Source organism: Saccopteryx bilineata, chromosome 4 (genome assembly GCF_036850765.1).
Source record: "Saccopteryx bilineata isolate mSacBil1 chromosome 4, mSacBil1_pri_phased_curated, whole genome shotgun sequence".
NCBI lineage: Eukaryota > Metazoa > Chordata > Mammalia > Chiroptera > Emballonuridae > Saccopteryx > Saccopteryx bilineata.
In genome coordinates, this window is record NC_089493.1 from 42,157,194 (window position 1) to 42,176,035 (window position 18,842).

Sequence of the window (18,842 nt, forward strand, 5' to 3'; positions counted from 1 at the left end):
TCCCAGGCCAACACTCAATACACTCTGCCACCACTTGGTCAGGTGTTACTAAACTTTTCAATTATGAAGACCCTTTTTAATAAAGAAATCATGCAAATCTCCACCTGAAATTATTCTTTTCTTAGTTCAGATTAGAAACACTACTATAGATTATAACACAAATCACAATACAGCATTCAGCATGGAAACAGTACAAAAAAGTATGATGGGATTCAGGGTGAAAGAAATGACACATAAAGAAGCAGTACTTTTAGTATACCTGTAATTGTGTTAAATTGCTGAGATAAAGGCTTAAGAGCACATTTCTGATCCCAAGACTCTGCATTAGCAACAGGCTGTTGCTTGTAGACAGGATGTCCCATTAAGTTCTCTGCTGCTGCTGTCAGCCTGAGACTTTGTCCTTTACCCAAAGGGCTTTCCAAGTCCTGTGAAAAGTAGAAACAATTGTTAAAACCATTATATTAAAATCAAGTCAAAAAAGGATATACTTGTCAAACATGTGTGATCCATATCACTTGACTACCTAAAGGTATTGTACAATAGAAAGTGCTTATTAAGTCACATACATGGAAGACAAGGTTAAAAGTCAGTTCAATGAGGCATCTCGCCATAGGCTTCCACTTTAATATCTTATATTTTATGAAGTTAAATAACCATTATCTATTTTTCCAACCTTCCAATTAGACACCAATAAAACACAAAAGAAAAATTTTATTATTTAAAACACTAAATGTTGAAACATATTACATAATTATTCACAAAGCTTAAAATTAAAATAGAAAATTTATCTCTCATTCTTCATTAATAAAAACTGCCTAAAGTTGTTAGCATAAATTTTAAACAACCGACAAGGAGACTATACCTTAAATCAGTGGTCCCCAACCTTTTCTGGGCCACAGACTGGTTTAATGTCAGAAAATACTTTCACAGACCGGGCCTTTAGGGTGGGACGGATAAATGTATCATGTAACCGAGACAAACGTCAAGAGTGAGTCTTAGATGGATGTAGCAGAGGGAATCTGGTCATTTTTTTAAAAATAAAACATCATTCAGACTTAAATATAAATAAAATGGAAATAATGTAAGTTATTTATTCTTTCTCTGCGGACCGGTACCAAATGACCCACGAACCGATACTGGTCCGCGGCCCGGGGGTTGGGAACCACTGCCTTAAATGATATGAAGACTATCCCAATACAAATAATTACATTGTTTATAAGTATGCAGATTAAAGAATACTACTTTAACCATATTTAATAAAGTTCTTTCCTGGGAAAGTATAAAAGTTAAAAAAAATACAAATATATTTCTTTGTAAAATATATGAAATAACAAACTTTAAAAAATAAGACTTCTATTTTATTAAAAATTAGATATCTAATCATTACCACATTTTGTAACTTGGGAGATATTCTAATTAATAAGTTTATTACTCAAGAACTGAATAGGCCCTGGCCAGTTGGCTCAGTGGTAGAGGGTCAACCCGGTGTGTGGAAGTCCTGGGTTTGATTCCCGGCCAGGGCACACAGGAGAAGTGCCCATCTGCTTCTCCACCCTTCCCCCTCTCCTTCCTCTCTATCTCTCTCCTTTCCTCCAACTCACTGGAGGAAAGTTGGCCCCAGGAGCTGAGAATGGCTCCATGGCCTCCACCTCAAGCACTAGAATGTCTCCGGCTGCAATGAAGCAACGCCCCAGATGGGCAGAGCATCGCCCCCTGATGGGCATGCTGGGTGGATCCCGGTCAGGTGCATGCAGGAGTCTGACTGCCTCCCCACTTCTAACTTTGGAAAAATACAAAAACAAACAAACAAAAAAAACCTGAATAAAAATTCCAATATCTAAAAGCTCTCCTGTTTCTCATTTAAAAGTTTAATTCCAATGAAGTGGTTTTTTTAAAATATATGAAAGAATCACTTTTGAGTCTTGGATGACACTATTGACTATAAAATAAAATCTACAACTTGCCCTACCTAATTCTTCTCTATGCACTTTTCTTTAGAAACACCAATTGCCTCAACATCCATGAAACAGAAAAGGATAGCCCTGGTTGGTTGCTTCAGTGGATAAAGTGTTCGCCCAGTGTACGGACATCTTGGGTTCGATTCCTGGTGAGGGCACACAGGAGAAGCAACCATCTGCTTCTCTCCCTCCTTCTCGCTATCCCTTTCTCTCTTGTCCCCTTGCAGCCAGTAGCTCAGTTGCTTCAAGCATTGCCCCCAGTGCTGAGGATAGCTCTTTGGTCCAAACATCAGCCTCAGGTGCTAAAAATAGCTCAGCTGATTAAAGCATAGACCCCACACAGGGGTTGCCAGCTAGATCCAGGTTGGAGCACATGTGGGATCCTATCTCACATATCTCCCTTCCTCTCACTTAAAAAAAAGAAGAAAAGGATTGTTTTACTATTAATACAAAACTCTGAAGACTTATGAACAGTACAGAATCATGACAGATACATTTTCTCTAGAAATTAATTAGAAATATTTCACAGTGCCTATGTTACTGTGCCACTACCACATAAAATGTTGTGCAAAATATACCACCTTTCCTATTTAAATCAATTTATAACTGCTGACACCTTAGAACACTGTGACCCTACTAAAGACTTAGCTTGCCTATTCACAAAATGCTCTTATAATGTGTCATTTTTGTATTATACTCAAAGCTTAGACTCATATAATTCTAAATTATGCTGTCTGGAATCTATAGTAATTAATGTGCCAGGCTCAACTACATAAATGTACAAACTGCAGTTTTGTCATCAGACTTCTCTTGCTGACCTAAAAGCTCTCTCTGGGCAAGGGTTTTTTTTTAAATCATGTATTTCTGGGCAAGGGGTTTTAAGTGCAAAGGAAAGCCACTATTTTCTTACCAAAGCAATATTTTAACATATAAATATATCATTAGTAGTTCTTATTACAAACAAAACAAATACTTAATAGTTCTGTACACATATGAAAACTGTCACTGTTAATTAGACTGGTAAAAACGTTAAGATTAAGAACACCATGGGTCGCCTGACCAGGTGGTGGCGCAGTGGATAGAGCATCAGACTGAGATGTGGAAGGACCCAGGTTCGAGACCCCAGGGTTACCAGCTTGAGCGCAGGTTCATCTGGCTTGAGCAAAAATCTCACTAGCATGGACCCAAGGTCACTGGCTCGAGCGGGGGGTTACTCGGTCTGCTGAAGGCCCACGGTCATGGCACATATGAGAAAGCAATCAATGAACAACTACGGTGTCGCAACAAAAAACTGATGATTGATGCTTCTCATCTCTCTCCGTTCCTGTCTGTCTGTCCCTATCTATCCTTCTATCTGACTCTCTTTGTCCCTGTAAAAAAAAAAAAAAAAAAAAAAAAAAAAAAAGAACACCATGTGTCATAATGGAAAAAAGTCTCGTATAGTTAAAAAGCAATTTATTAATATTAACTGAAATTACAACTGCTTATAATTTTTGAACCAGCAAGTCCATCCCTTGTTATTTGATCTAGAAAACTAATTCCTCATAAGTGCAAAAAATTTTTTCTTATAATTTGAATAGAGTTCAACTGAATAAGAATTCTATTGAAAAATCCTTCAATAGAATAAATAATGGTATTCAATATGGTAAATTAAAAAATATGATAGATCTTCAAAATTTATAGTTAATTTACTTTTATTTATTGATTTTAAAGAGAAGAAGGAGAGAGAGAGAGAGAGAAGAATATTGAGCTGTTTCTGTATGTGTCCTGACCGGGGATCAAACCAGCAACCTCTGTAATTCAGGACAAAACTCTTAACCAACTGAGCTATCTGGCCAGGGCCTATAGTTAGTTTTAAAACCAGGTTTTGAAGAATAATACATATATACACCTCAAAATTTTACGCAAGTGTGTGCACACATGTGCAAACAGATTCTTAGAAAAAGAGCTGGAGAGACTAAACTTCCCATTTCTGGGCTCTGGCTTTGCCAGGACTTCAAAATGACAAAGGCTGCAAACTCCCCACCCTCAAATCAACCTAAGAGTAACTATGGAAATGAAAGGAAACCAGGGATTCCAAAAACTATGTAAAAGTAGTGAAAAACCACTGGGAAAGATTGACAGCTAACCTGACCTGGTGTGTGCAGGAAGAAAGGGGCTGCACCCTTGGAGGGGAGGCGGCTGGAGGGGTTTTAGTGAGAGGAATGACAGGAGCAAAGCACGTGCTTCTTCCCCTCAGCAGCCTGACATCATCACCACTTGCCCCTTAACCACAAAGACCTTGGCAACAACCGTGGCTGAGACACTAGTGGTCCAGAGTAACACTGGAGCACGAAGGCCCTGGGACCATGGGGAGGTAAGTTACAGGTAAAACCTGACCAGGAACACACTGACATTCGTTCCAGCACCCTGTTCCCCTCCAAACCCCAGGACTATATTACAAAACCTCCAAACTCATTCCCGAAACATCTTAATTTATGACTTTCTTGCCCCAAATTATCTTAACGGGCTTCGCAGTGCCCACACTTTCTTCTTCCCATGGCATAGAAGGTTCTTTGTGATTATTTGGCTCAACCCACTTTTCCAGACTGGTCTCCCCATCTACAGCTTTAACCACTCTGACATTTTCAACACTTTCTAAATATGTCCTAATCTTTCTTGGCTCTTGTCCCTTAACAAATGCTATTTCAGCTTCTGAAATATCCTTCCCCTTTATTGCTGTCCAGAAAAATCCCATTGGGTCTTTAAAAACCTGTACTAAAATCATATCCTGTATAAAGGGTCATCAAAGTTCAGAGTTTCCATTCCTCAGAGTTCATGTATACTAGTAAATACAGCTACATGACTAGTTACTGCAGTGCACAATAATTGTTTAAGCCCTTTGTCCCCTATACAACTGTCAGTTACTAATAGGTAGAAGTCCTGTCTCATCATTTTATCTTTTCCAAGGTTGTGTCTGGCATATAGTAGATTCTCAGTAAATGGCTGTGGAAAGAAAGAATGAATGACTGATCTTCACCAGTCACTTCAAAGGGCTTGAGTTTTCAGCTGTAGAACAAGAGGGTTGGAACAATGGCCCAAATTCCTTTTAACTCTATGATTCCAGGTTAAAGTTACTACAAGGATGATCCCTAAATAAGTTGAAGTATTAGAATGCTTTAACTGAAAGTAAGAATATTTTATAACTTTTTCCGGCATGTAGATCTAACCAAAAAGAATAAAAAGTCATTAAGGTTAAAAAGTACCTCTGAAGGACTGACAGATTGCTGTGAAACTGAAACTGATTCCTGGTTTTGTAGAGAGGAAAAAAATTTTGCATCTCCGTGAAATTTTTTATGGGGCATTATCATTGCTTGTCCTTCACTGGGAGGATCTTCCTCCTAAACAAAATATAAAGGCAATTAATACCACAGAACATTCTATCAAACACCTGCATTTCTCTCAATTTATGATTAACAAAACTTAGTCACCATGAAAATGGTCACATTAGCACTTTATGGAAAGAAGATGAACTCTTTTATTTTCATTTCGTTCACATTCCCATTCAATTATCTAAAACTCCTCAAATGTAAACAGTAATATGTATTAAGTAATTTGGCTACAATTGAACTGAAGATTTATTATAAAAAGACAGAAAAACAAAACCCTGTATCATGTGCCTGAGTTGCAGTGATTCACAAATGCCTTCTATTTTGGCTTGCACGGTCTAATGCAGCACACAATGCAACGCCACAGCTGGGATGAGGCGGAGCTCTGCAGAGCGGCTGCAGCCTTGACGGCGATCAGAAATGAAACCTGCAGCCTGACCTGTGGTGGCGCAGTGGATAAAGCATCGACCTGAGATGCTGAGGTCGCCGGTTCGAAACCCTGGGCTTGCCCGGTCAAGGCACATATGGGAGTTGATGCTTCCTGCTCCTCTCCCCCTCCCCCTTCTCTAAAAAAATGAATAAATAAAACCTTTAAAAAAAAAAAAGAAATGAAACCTGCAGAACAGGTGAAGGCGCCCAGAAGCCCTCTGACCACTCCTCTGCCTTTGTGCTGGTCCTGGTACTGGGCTAGGGAGCAGGTAACAGAAAGCCCTCACTGGAACACTGGCTCAGGCTTCCTGCCACCTCAAAATAGAACTGTTCCAAAAACAGTGGGCAGTGTGGGCCTAAAACTCACAGAAACGGGATTGCCTTGTAAATACAAATCTTAACATGATTTTAAATTCCATTAATAGTTTTTTAGTTACTTACGTATTTTATTTTTAATGAAATAAAGTTTATTAACTCTGGATTACAAATCTTTACCCCTCAGCCATATACAGATAAATGCCTGTTGGTACATGACTTCAAGTTACTCCCAGTTTTTCAAGATTGTACTTTTTTTTCAGTAAGAGAAAGGGAGATAGAGAGACAGGCTCCCGTGTGTGCCCAGACCGTGACCACCTAGCAACCCCCATCTGGGGCTGATGCTCAAATCAACCAAGTTATCCTCAGCGCCCAGGGATGATGCTTGAACCAATTGAGCCATTGGCTGCGGGAAGGGAAGGGAGAGAGAAGGGAGAGTAGGAGAGGAGAGGAGAGAAGCTGACGGTTGTTTCTCTTTTGTGCCCTGACCAGGAATTGAACCCGGGACATCATATGCAGGGCCGATGCTCTACCCACAGCCAGCTGGCCAGGGCCAAGATTGTACTTCTACATTCAACTTTAATATGAATTTGGAGACTTAGTAAAAATATCAAAATTTAAATTTAGCTTCAAATGTAGAAAAAGAAAGATCTTATAATTTAGTCCTGGCTCAGTTCAGCTATTTACTTTGAACAAACAATATGTTTTGGCACTGTGATAAAGTTCTAAGAATGGATAAAAATGACATGATGACATATTAAGTAGGCCAAATGTTAGTGTAATGTTTCTCTGAAAATAAAGATATATCATTTATGACTTCCCTCCACATTATTTTATAAATTATGTCTATAAAAATATAATTTTTAAATGTCTTTTTTTTTATAGAGCTAGATAATAACTAGGAACGGTTAGTGCCCCTGGCTCCTATTTCAATATTTTTAAACCATTGACTGCAATTATTTGTAGCAAAAAGAATTAAAATTAAAATCATGGTTAGAAAAAAATAACAAATATATTATAAGAGAGCTGGTTTAAATAACTAAGGTACTGCCTAAAATACTGTAAAGGCCACATATTAACGTGACGGTGTGCACTGAGCTAGATTTTCATTACCTAATCCCATTAACTGTGTATTTTCAACTACTGGAGCCAAAGAACTTAATTATTTTCTTTTCATTCTCACAACTATAATAACAAAATGTGCAAGAAAACAAATTCCTTTGTGGATATTTTATTAAATTTAATGTTTACAACTCAAATATCTGAGGTAAAAACCAGGATCAACACTAATAAGTCCCTCTAGGTAACCTTCATGTCAGTTGTCAGAATTCAGTGTGAGTCAGTCATTTCTTACCATATCATAGGCATCAAGCAGAGTAGTGGATAAGCTATCATTTAGGTTTGTCACATACAGGCCTCCATCTCCTAAAACTAGATATTAAAATGTAAAAATTTAGAAAAAAGAAAAAACATAAATTTAGTAAGTAATCTGACCATAAAGCCATAGAATATTATATTTACACTTATATACTAAAAATACTGGCAAGTTCATTAATAATAAATCACAAGTTAATCTCACCTGTTTGTTAAAAATGCACTGTATAACTAAGATGAATTTTTGTTTTACCTACCAACCTGTCAGAAATTAAAGAGAAGTATAAATATCAACTGTAACTATGAAACTGAGAAAAAAGCACTCCTATACACTATTGATGTAATTAAAACCTGGTTAAAATTACAAACTGATTAACCTTTCTAGAGAACATGTTGGCTATGTATTGCTATTTTATTTTATTTTTATTTTTTGTATCATTATTTTAAAGGTGCATATTTTGAGCCAGCAATTCCACTTCTAGGCATGTATTCTAAAGAAGTTATCAGATAAGTTCAAAGACAGTCATTGAAGAGTTAAATATAATCTGGAAACACAAAACAATCAAAACGCCCACCACTGTGTGCTGTTTTAATAGACTACACAGCCATTAAAAAAAAAAAAAAAAAAAAGGTGAGGTAGGCCCTGGCCAGTTGGCTCAGCAGTTGAGTGTCAGCCCAGTGTGTGAAAGTCCCAGGTTTGATTCCTGGCTAGGGCACACAGGAGAAGCGCCCATCTGCTTCTCCACCCCTCCCCCTCTCCTTCCTCTCTGTCTCTCTCTTCCCCTCCCACAACCCAGGCTCCATTGGAGCAGGGTTGGCCCAGGCACTGAGGATGGCTCCATGACCTCTGCCTCAGGTGCTAGAATGGCTCTGGCCACAATGAAGCAATGCCCCAGATATGCAGAGCATCGCCCCCTGGTGGGCATGCTGGGTGGATCCCAGTGGGGTGCATGCAGGGTCTGACTGCCTCCCCGCTTCTAACTTCAGAAAAATAAAAATAAATTTTAAAAAAAAGTGAGGTAGAGCTATAGGTATTGGTGTAGAAAGATGTCCACAATATCTTATTAGGTTAAAATGTTCAGGTTTCAAAACAACATGTATAGTATGATCTTATTTTTAAGGGTAAAAACACATACACATACAAATATATTTAGTTATCTGTATATGCATAATAAATAAAAGATTGGAAGGAAATACCACAAACTATCATTAGTAATGCTAATTCTGGATTTAGGAGGAAGATTTTACTTTCTAAGGTTAAGGTCCAGAATTGTTAACTTGCGGAGTCCATATTGTTTTTACTATACCATGTTAAATCCTGAAAATTAAGTAAAAAGACTTTAAACAGAAAGGTATTACTTAGGAATTATCAAAATTTAAGTATTAGGAATGATCACAGTCTAACCAGTAAAATCAATTTATACAAGTTAACGTACTCTTGGGAACTACTTTGTGACCACAGTCAAATATAATCTCCCCCTCAGAGATGGGTCTTTCCGTTTCAGTGCCAGTAACGCTCAGGGTGCTCTCTACTGTGGAGGAATCAGAACTTGGCGTTTGTGAGGGGAGCGGGGCCTGGGGGCCCACAGGAAGCGGCATCAAGGGAGCTGGAACTGGCTGAGCAGGGAAATCCACACTCTCAGGTTCCTCGTCTTTGGCCACAGACATTACACTAAGAAGAAAAAGACATGTTTTGAACTTATTAGGTCACTGAAGGCCTATATTAATTTTGATATGCAAAAACAGATTCAAACACTATGTCTCCTTTAGCAAAATATTTCAATAATCTATAGTATAGGTTCTATGCTATTTACTATAATTAATTAACAAGATTTATTCTTCCACCTGACCTGTGGGGGAGCGGTGGATAAAGCATGGACCTGGAGTGCCGAGGTCGGGTTTGCCTGGTCGAGGCACATGCAAGAAGCCACTTGAGTTGGTGCTTCCTGTTCCCTCCACCCCGACTTTCTCTTTCTCTCCTCTAAAAATCAATAAAGAAAATCTTAAAAAAAAAAAGTTTCCTTTTTTCCAAGATTGTTTTCACACTCTAATAACAGACCATCTTGAAAGTTCTACCACCTACAAAATAAACCTATATGGAGATATATGGTACTATGAAAGTCAACTTGGCATGGTAAATAATGATTCACTCTAGGAAAACATCATTTTCTATTTTATTAACAATATGATAGATAGTTTTATTATTAATGTCTCCCAAAAACATTTGCTTAAAAAAAGTGGAAGGGGCCCTGGCCGGTTGGCTCAGTGGTAGAGCGTCGGCCTGGCGTGTAGAAGTCCCGGGTTTGATTCCCAGCCAGAGCACACAGGAGAAGCGCCCATTTGCTTCTCCACCCCTCCCCCTCTCCTTCCTCTCTGTCTCTCTCTTCCCCTCCCGCAGCTGAGGCTCCATTGGAGCAAAGATGGCCCAGGCGCTGGGGATGGCTCCTTGGCCTCTACCCCAGGCGCTAAAGTGGCTCTGGTCGCAACAGAGCGACGCCCCGGAGGGGCAGAGCATCGCCCCCTGGTGGGCAGAGCTCGCCCCCTGGTGGGCGTGCCGGGTGGATCCCGGTCGGGCGCATGCGGGAGTCTGTCTGACTGTCTCTCCCAGTTTCTAGCTTCAGAAAAATACAAAAAAAAAAAAAAAAAATGGGCGTCGGCCTAGCGTGCGGAGGACCCGGGTTCGATTCCCAGCCAGGGCACACAGGAGAAGCGCCCATTTGCTTCTCCACCCCTCTGCCGCGCTTTCCTCTCTGTCTCTCTCTTCCCCTCCCGCAGCCAAGGCTCCATTGGAGCAAAGATGGCCCGGGCGCTGGGGATGGCTCTGTGGCCTCTGCCCCAGGCGCTAGAGTGGCTCTGGTCGCAACATGGCGACGCCCAGGATGGGCAGAGCATCGCCCCCTGGTGGGCGTGCCGGGTGGATCCCGGTCGGGCGCATGCGTGAGTCTGTCTGACTGTCTCTCCCTGTTTCCAGCTTCAGAAAATAATGAGAAAAAAAAAAAAAAAAAAAATGGGAGGTATAAATTCGGTAAAAATTTTAAAAACTTAAAATTTATGAAACTTCTTTATACTTTAAAGTAGCCTGTGGTTTATAAAGCTTCATTGATCATTTCTGATGTTTTTAATGGGTGACATCAGTCAACTCAAGAGGAAAGGTACATTACTAAAAGTGACTTTGTTATCTTTACATAGCTCTCCGAGGAAGTTCTTCCTGAAGGGAGTTAGGGTTCTCCTCTTCCAGCGGCAGGTCTCTATCGCCCCATGGCTGAGGAAGCTCCGGGCTTGATATCTTCAATTTCTCAATGGAAATCTCCGACAAGGTTGGGGTGAGAGCCGCTGCCGGAGGAGGTGTAGCAGCAGGGGTAACTGTCGGAGTATGAACAAGTGTGGCAACAGGCATGTCATTTCCTGAAGATTTTTTTAAGAAGAAAGAAAATATAAAAGATAAAATAAATGCATAGGAAGGTAAGATATATTGTTTCAGAAATCCTATAACATTCTGGCATAATGGCAATAATAATAACAATAATAATAATAATGATAATGGCTACTAATGGTAAAATTCCCAAATTAACTTAGTAATTTTGAAGACATCACTTTTAACACCGCCTTCTAAGTGTCTATTAGATTACACATTTTTAAAAGTGGCAACCAATTTCTTAGTTTCTGTGCAAGAAAAAATGGTTTACTAAAACTTAATAAGCAACAGGTATGTGTGTACCAACCTATGAAACATTTTATAAAACAAACCATGAAATTTTATTTAATAGTTGCCAAAACGAAAACTGAAAAATGGAAATAACGTGTGTACCTTTTCCCACAAATACTTCCTTCACAGGAAAAGCTGTATCATGCTCTGAATCACAGGGAGAAGAATCTGGAGTTTGTAGCAGCACTTGCTCGTGCGGAGGTGAAGGTGAGTGAGGAGGAGTGGGCTGTGGAGTAGGCACCGGAGTACACACTCGTGCCTGAAACAAATCAGTAAGATACATGCTGCTTAGAATCATCCAGGCAAAGGGAATTCAGAATAAAATGAGCTCATTCAGAAATTACATGGAATTTAAATGGAAGGGAAAAGAAATGGAGCCCTAAATACCCTGGCTCTCCAACTTCTAAGCCAGGCGTCCCCAAACTGCGGCCCACTGAGGCCATTTATCCCCCTGCCCCCCGCCGCCCGCACTTCCGGAAGGGGCACCTCTTTCATTGGTGGTCAGTGACAGGAGCACTGCATGTGGCGGCCCTCCAACGGTCTGAGGGACAGTGAACTGGAACTGGCCCCTTGTAAAAAGTTTGGGGACCCCTGTAAGCTCTTTAGTTTCAAGACTAGCCAATAGATAACCTCAGGCAATTGAAGTAGCTCTACATCTGAACTAGGCCCCAAGGAAATCTAAGGCTGCCCCTTCTAATGCAGAAGATTAAACAGACACAGCTGAAGATCAAACCCAAACACAACCTGCTGGACCACGTAGAGAAAGAAAGCACTTAAACCAACTGACAAGATATTGAAAATCGGCCTTTTGGCACAAAAGAAAAGAGCTTACAAAAAGCCATAGGAGGATAAGAGGTCAGGGAGATCAAGTAGAGGCAATATGGAGACAGAAAGTACTGGGGAGAAAAAAGGAAACACTTTAAGATCAATTTGTTAAACATAATCATTCAAGTGATTCAAAATTCAAAAGGTACAAAAGGATGATAGTGAAAATTAGGTCCCCCTTCCTAGCTATGTCCTATCTATCTAGTTCCCTTCCCCAGATTTACCAAATATAATCTTGATTTAAGTCATTTCACATGTATAGATTACCCATGGAATTAATTTCAAGAAGTGGGACTGCTCGGTTAAAGGGCTAATTGCATTTTTAATTTGAATACACATTGCCAAATTTCCCACTCCGGGGTTTTCATTTTACATTAACACCAGAAGGTATGATATTTCCCATTTCCCCAAGGTTTGCTAAATAATAGCATTACAAACTTTTAGAGTTACTACTCTGATCAGTAAAAATAAAATTTCAGTGATATTTTTCTTATTATGGGTGAGATTGACCAACTTATATGTATATGTAGATGGGCCACTTGTATTTCCTTTTTTGCATGTAACCTATCTGGATATGTCTTTTCCCCACTTTTCAAATGTATTATTTGTCTTTTTATTCTCATTTTAAATGTCTTTATGTAATAGGATGATTAGCCTTTGTTCTATATTATGAATTACAAATTGATATGCAATTTTAAAACCATGAAGCACATTATAAATTCTATACCATTGCTTAGTAATTAGCATATACTTAGCCTTGATTTTCTTTTAAATTTTATTTATTGATTTGAGACAGACAGGAAAGGAGAGTGAGAGACAGAAACATCAATCTGTTCCTGTATGTGCCTTGACCAGGGACCAAAGCCACAACTTTTGCGCACTGGGATGACACTTTACCAACCGAACTATCCCACCAGGGCTAGCCTTGATTTTTTTTTTTTTTTTTTTTTTTTTTTTTTTTTCATTTTTCTGAAGCTGGAAACAGGGAGAGACAGTCAGACAGACTCCCGCATGCGCCCGACCGGGATCCACCCGGCACGCCCACCAGGGGGCGATGCTCTGCCCACCAGGGGGCGATGCTCTGCCCATCCTGGGCGTCGCCATGTTGCGACCCTCCTGGGTGTCGCCATATTGCGACCAGAGCCACTCTAGCGCCTGGGGCAGAGGCCACAGAGCCATCCCCAGCGCCCGGGCCATCTTTTGCTCCAATGGAGCCTTGGCTGCGGGAGGGGAAGAGAGAGACAGAGAGGAAGGCGCGGCGGAGGGGTGGAGATGCAAATGGGCGCTTCTCCTATGTGCCCTGGCCGGGAATCGAACCCGGGTCCTCCGCACGCTAGGCCGACGCTCTACCGCTGAGCCAACCGGCCAGGGCTAGCCTTGATTTTTAAATGAAAGAAATACATCATGGTTTTTTTTCTTGACCACATAAACCTATATCATAAGAGTTCTGTTTTCAAATATAATGTTACTGACTCATCATGAGAGGATTTGAAGGTTTTCTACTAGTACTGGTAATGGATAATGACAAACTATTAGTTAAGTGAATATTTACCAAGTTCCAGGGGTTAGATTAAGCTCTTTTTATATAGCATCATCTCATTGGATCTTTCACAAAATCTTACCATAAAGATATAAATTCTCTTTAAAGATACTCTTAAGATCATGAAGATCTCCTATGTTTTTTTCTAAAATCTTTATTTCTTACTTTTCACATTTATTTTTTATTTATTTATTTTTTATTTTTTGTATTTTTCTGAAACTGGAAACGGGGAGGCAGACAGACAGACTCCCACATGCGCCTGACCCGGATCACCCAGCACGCCCACCAGGGGGCGATGCTCTGCCCCTCCGGGGTGTCGCTCTGCTGCATCCAGAGCTACTCTAGCGCCTGGGGCAGAGGCCAAGGAACCATCCCCAGCACCCGGGCCATCTTTTGCTCCAATGGAGCCTCAGCTGCGGGAGGGGAAGAGAGAGACAGAGAGGAAGGAGAGGGGGAGGGGTGGAGAAACAGATGGGCGCTTCTCCTTTGTGCCCTGGCCGGGAATCGAACCTGGGAATTCCGCACGCCAGGCCAACGCTCTACCACCGAGCCAACCAGCCAGGGCCTCTTACTTTTCACATTTAGATCTATAATCCTTTTTGAATGAATTTTGATGTCTGATGTAAAGGAGAGATCAAGATTCATTTTTTCTATATGCATGGTCAATTTAAATCAGCACCATTGTTGAAAAGGCCACTTCTTTCCCACTACACGGCAGTGTCTGTTTCTATACTGTCTCTTCTGTTCCACTGGTTAATTTATCTATTCTTGCACCAATATAAAATATATCAGTGGTGTGAATTCTCTAGCTTTATTCTTTTTCTTCAGGATTACTGTGACTATTCTAGGTCTTTTGTATTTTAATTTAAATTTTGGAATAAATTTGTCAATTTCAAACAAAAAATGATCTGTTAAAATTTTGACTGTCATTAGAGTCAATGTATATATATCAATTTGGAGAAAACTGACATCTTGATAGTATAAAAAAAAGTAAATTCTCCCCAAATTAAACCCATCAAAATTGGATTAATTCCCATAAAAAATCCCAACAAAATATTTTATGGAACTTGAAAACTAATTTTAGAATATATTTGGAAGGTCAAAAGGCAAAGAAAAGACATGACAATTCCTAAGATAAGGAACAAAATGGCACTGGGGAAAGGGAACTCGTCTTCCTAGATATTCAATGAGAAAATTTTGGTAAAGCCATGTTCATTTAAACTCTATTTTACCTCTGTTATTCAGATGAAACTATAAAGTAACAGAGATGAAGGTTCAAAGTCAGATCTTCCCAACTCCAAAGTCCATGTGCTTATCAATTACATATACTGCCTATTTATATTGATTATTTTACATGTTCTCGTTCAAACACCATCATGTAAATATATACAGTATATAAGCAGGAAAAAAACCATAGGTAGAACAGAGGAAACTATAATCCTAACAGAAATCTGTACTGCATGAGTCACCAACAACCTAATAAAGCACAGACCAAAACTATGTACTAAACTTCTGACACACTAATCACACTACACTAATTATGCATTCCCACTTCCTATTCGAATTTTACAGATTTTAGTGTAAATTTGTGTTTATACCTCAAATTAGTCAGTTTAAATGTTTCATGTATATAAAATGATGTCTTTGTGTTCTATAGGATTAGAAGTGACAATAAATTTTTAAGATTATACAAACCAATATAGAGTAAATATTGGTTTGTATAATTTCACGTTGCTATTACAAGGTTCAGGACAAGTCAGCCTAACGTGCATTTGTGGTATGAAGATAGTTTTGAGCTAAAGGCAACTTTAGCTGCAGGCTCATAAGAAACTTCTGTCCCTCTCTTAATTAAGGGGCCTTACCTATAATAAGAGATTATCATAGGTCAGTGTTTTTCTTTTTGTTTTAAATTTTATTTGTTGATTTTAGAGAGAGCTAGGAACATCAATCTGTTCCTGTATGTGCCCTGACCAGCAACTGAACCAGCAACCTCTGCACATCTGGTGATGCTCTAACCAACTGAGCTATTCAGCCAGGGCATAGGTCAGTTTTTTTTCAACCACCAGTCCACAGAACAGTCCACCAGAAATTGTGTGCCAGTCTGTGAGAGTTAACCACCCTGATATTGTATGAAGATTATAAACCCAATGATCTTAGTTGAATTTGCTTATGCTCAGGATGATTTCTGCCTTAGTGGTCCCAAAATAATTCTATTTTCACTGTCCCCTAAGTGTAAAAAGGTTGAAAACCACTCTCATACACAACCTCTTTTGACCTATACATATGGCAGGGCAAACTACTCATCACTGAACATGCTCTCCCTGCAATGAGCTTCTGAAGCCTCAAGGTGACCTCATCCCTAGCTGGGAACGTCATCTCTATCTCATTTTCTCTTGCTGTCTCTGAACCTCTCACACATGGGGGGCCTGACTCTCTCATATATGTGGGGTTCCCATGCATATGTATGCATTAAACTTGGTATTTTCTCATTAATCTGTCTCATGTCTATTTGAATATTAGTCCAACAGAAAGAACCTTGAAGATAACAGCCAGTTTCTTCCTCCCTCCACACAGAGAAATATTACTCAGCCATGAAAAAGAATGAAATCTTGCTATTTGCAACAACACAGATAGACCTAGGGGTTATTATGCCAAACGATATAAGTTAGAGAGAGAAAAAATCCTGTATCATTTCACTTATGTGTGAAATCTAAAATATTAAATATTAAACAAATGAGCAGACAAATCAAACAGACTCATAGATACAGAAAAACTGAGAGTTGCCAGAGGGTTGGGTAGTAGGGAGTACGGGCATAAAGGTCTTCACCAAAAAAGAGATTAAGAGCTATAATAAACTTATAGTTATAAAATAAACAAGTCACTGGGATGTAAAGTGTGGCATAGAGCAGGGGTCCCCAAACTTTTTACACAGGGGGCCAGTTCACTGTCCCTCAGACCATTGGATGGCCGGACTATAAAAAAAACTATGAACAAATCCCTATGCACACTGCACATATCTTATTTTAAAGTAAAAAAACAAAACGGGAACAAATACAATATTTAAAATAAAGAACAAGTAAATTTAAATCAACAAACTGACCAGTATTTCAATGGGAACTATGGGTTTCCTTTTGGCTAATGAGATGGTCAATGTGCTCCTCTCAATGACCACCAATGAAAGAGGTGCTTCTTCCAGAAGTGCGGGGGGGGCCGGATAAATGGCCTCAGGGGGCTGCATGTGGCCCGCGGGCCGTAGTTTGGGGACCCCTGGCATAGAGAATACAGTCAATAATATCACGATAACTTTGTACAGTGACAGATGGATAGTAGACTTTTTGGGGTGACAACTTTGTGAGGTGTATAAATGTGAAATCTCACTATGTTACACACCTGAAACAAATATAATTTGCATGTCAACTATACTTCAATTTTAAAAAGCTTTAAATGAAAAACATAAAAGTTAAAAATAAATAAAATGTGTCCATTTTACTGTTCTTTAATAAATGAATCAAAAATTCCCAAGATCCCAAGTTATAAAAAGAGAGTCACGGCTACCGGCAAGTATGTTTTACTTGTTGGAACATCCCCAGAAGCACTTGCAGCAACAGGATCTTGCTTCTTTGCTTCTCTGTCACCCAGCATGACAGCAATGGTCTCAGCAAGAGCCTCGGTCACAAGATGACTAATCATGTCTGAATTCACAGGAACCCCAGCATCAACAAAGAGCTGGAGGACGCCACTGCTTGTTCCCTCCACTACAAAACGAAAGAATTTCAGTTAGTGCGTAAGAAGCATGTCTGCAGTCCAATCCTTAATTTTTAAAATTTCAGATATGCGAATATATGCATACAAAGGGGTGGGAGAAGGAATAAAAATGAAAATACAAAATCTATTTATTATGAAAGAGAAAGATGAAAATTTAATAATGAACACTTTCTCTAAGAAACAAAAAAGGGAAGGAAAACAGAGATAACAAATTACTTATATAAATTCTTTCTGATCATAGAATTAGTAAAGAATAAAAATTCAGTAAAGGATAAATAGAAATTTAGATCTTCATTAAATCTATCTGAAAACAATTCGCATTTTCAAGAATAGGCCACAGGAAACCCTGTGGTATCTTTGACCAAAACACAAGGACACAGTAACTGTGGGGACCTCAGAGAAACTGTGGCTGCTTTATGAATATGAGGATAAACCTTCCTTCCTTCTAGTTTCAGACACTAACATTACAAGCTATTCATCCTCGAACTTTTATATAGTTTATGTGCTTGATATCAGAGGTTCCATAGGTATACTAATTTTTCAAATAGGCTGTCCTTTTCATTTGTATGAATATGCATAAAATTCAGTAAAACATTACTAGAGTTAAAGTGACTATATTTCTAAAACTTTGTGTGGAAAACACGTAAACAATGATCTCTACTACTTGATGGAGATGTGACCTCTCCAAAGAGCACTTCCTAGTTAGTACAACTATGGCAGCGACTCCCAGAATTCCCTAAGGAGGGGTGCAGGTGTCTTGGGGTCACTTGTAGAGATAAGCAATGGCAATTTACTCTGGAATTGGCAAAGACTATTACAATCCCAATCCATTTTTCTTTTTTATAAGAATTTCTTTAAATTTATTCATTTTAATGAGAGAGCGAGTGCGAGAAAGAGAGCGAGAGAGAGAGAGAGAGAGAGAGAGACAGGAACATCGATCCGTTCCTGTCGTGCCCTGACTGGATATCAAACCGGTAACCTCTGCACTATGGGTCGACTCTCTAACCAACCGAGCTATCTGGTCCAGGCCCCAAATTTATATTTGACATTATATGTTGATAGATCTCCTTTTGCATTCCCATAATTCATTGTTTGAGCAGGACCAAAAATCATAATATCTCTGTCAGAAAGCCCAAAAGCTCTACCCAGACATAGGCAAAAACAAAAGCAAATTCACATGCTTTTAAAGAGAAGAGAATAGGATCTATATACCCAATTTAAAAATCTTAAGATTTTCATTCAGAGAAACATTTTCTCCTAATGTTGTTGGTTATTTTATTCTTTCCTTCCAAAAATGAGATGACAAAGGAAAATCTTGGGTAGTAGCAGTGTAGGGAGTATTTGAGTCATACTATCTAGGAGGAATTAACCAAATGTAACTATAAATTGTATAGAGCTAGATACAGGCTGTGACTGGGGAAGACCAAAGAGAAGAAAACAGAATAAACAGTAGCTCCAAGGCTTTGAGGATGAACGCTTGGAAAGTTGTGACATTATTAACAGAAATAGAAACAAAGGAAGAACAGGTTTGGTTAGAAGAAATGAGATACATTTTGGATATA

At 39.3% G+C, this 18,842-nt stretch overlaps 1 protein-coding gene across 10 annotated transcripts in view; it reads right to left on the bottom strand.

The window, feature by feature from the left end:
• KIAA0586 (KIAA0586 ortholog) overlaps positions 1-18,842 on the bottom strand; it is a 116,021-nt gene that overhangs the window by 47,205 nt on the left and 49,974 nt on the right. For all 10 annotated transcript variants that reach the window (XM_066274253.1, XM_066274254.1, XM_066274252.1 and 7 more), the window contains 7 exons: positions 17,071-17,270; positions 11,253-11,409; positions 10,630-10,849; positions 8,881-9,116; positions 7,425-7,501; positions 5,204-5,338; positions 260-425 (listed from right to left, as the gene is read on the bottom strand). In XM_066274253.1, coding sequence (XP_066130350.1) covers positions 260-425; positions 5,204-5,338; positions 7,425-7,501; positions 8,881-9,116; positions 10,630-10,849; positions 11,253-11,409; positions 17,071-17,270 — 1,191 coding nt within the window. The remainder of the gene's footprint in view (positions 1-259; positions 426-5,203; positions 5,339-7,424; positions 7,502-8,880; positions 9,117-10,629; positions 10,850-11,252; positions 11,410-17,070; positions 17,271-18,842) is intronic.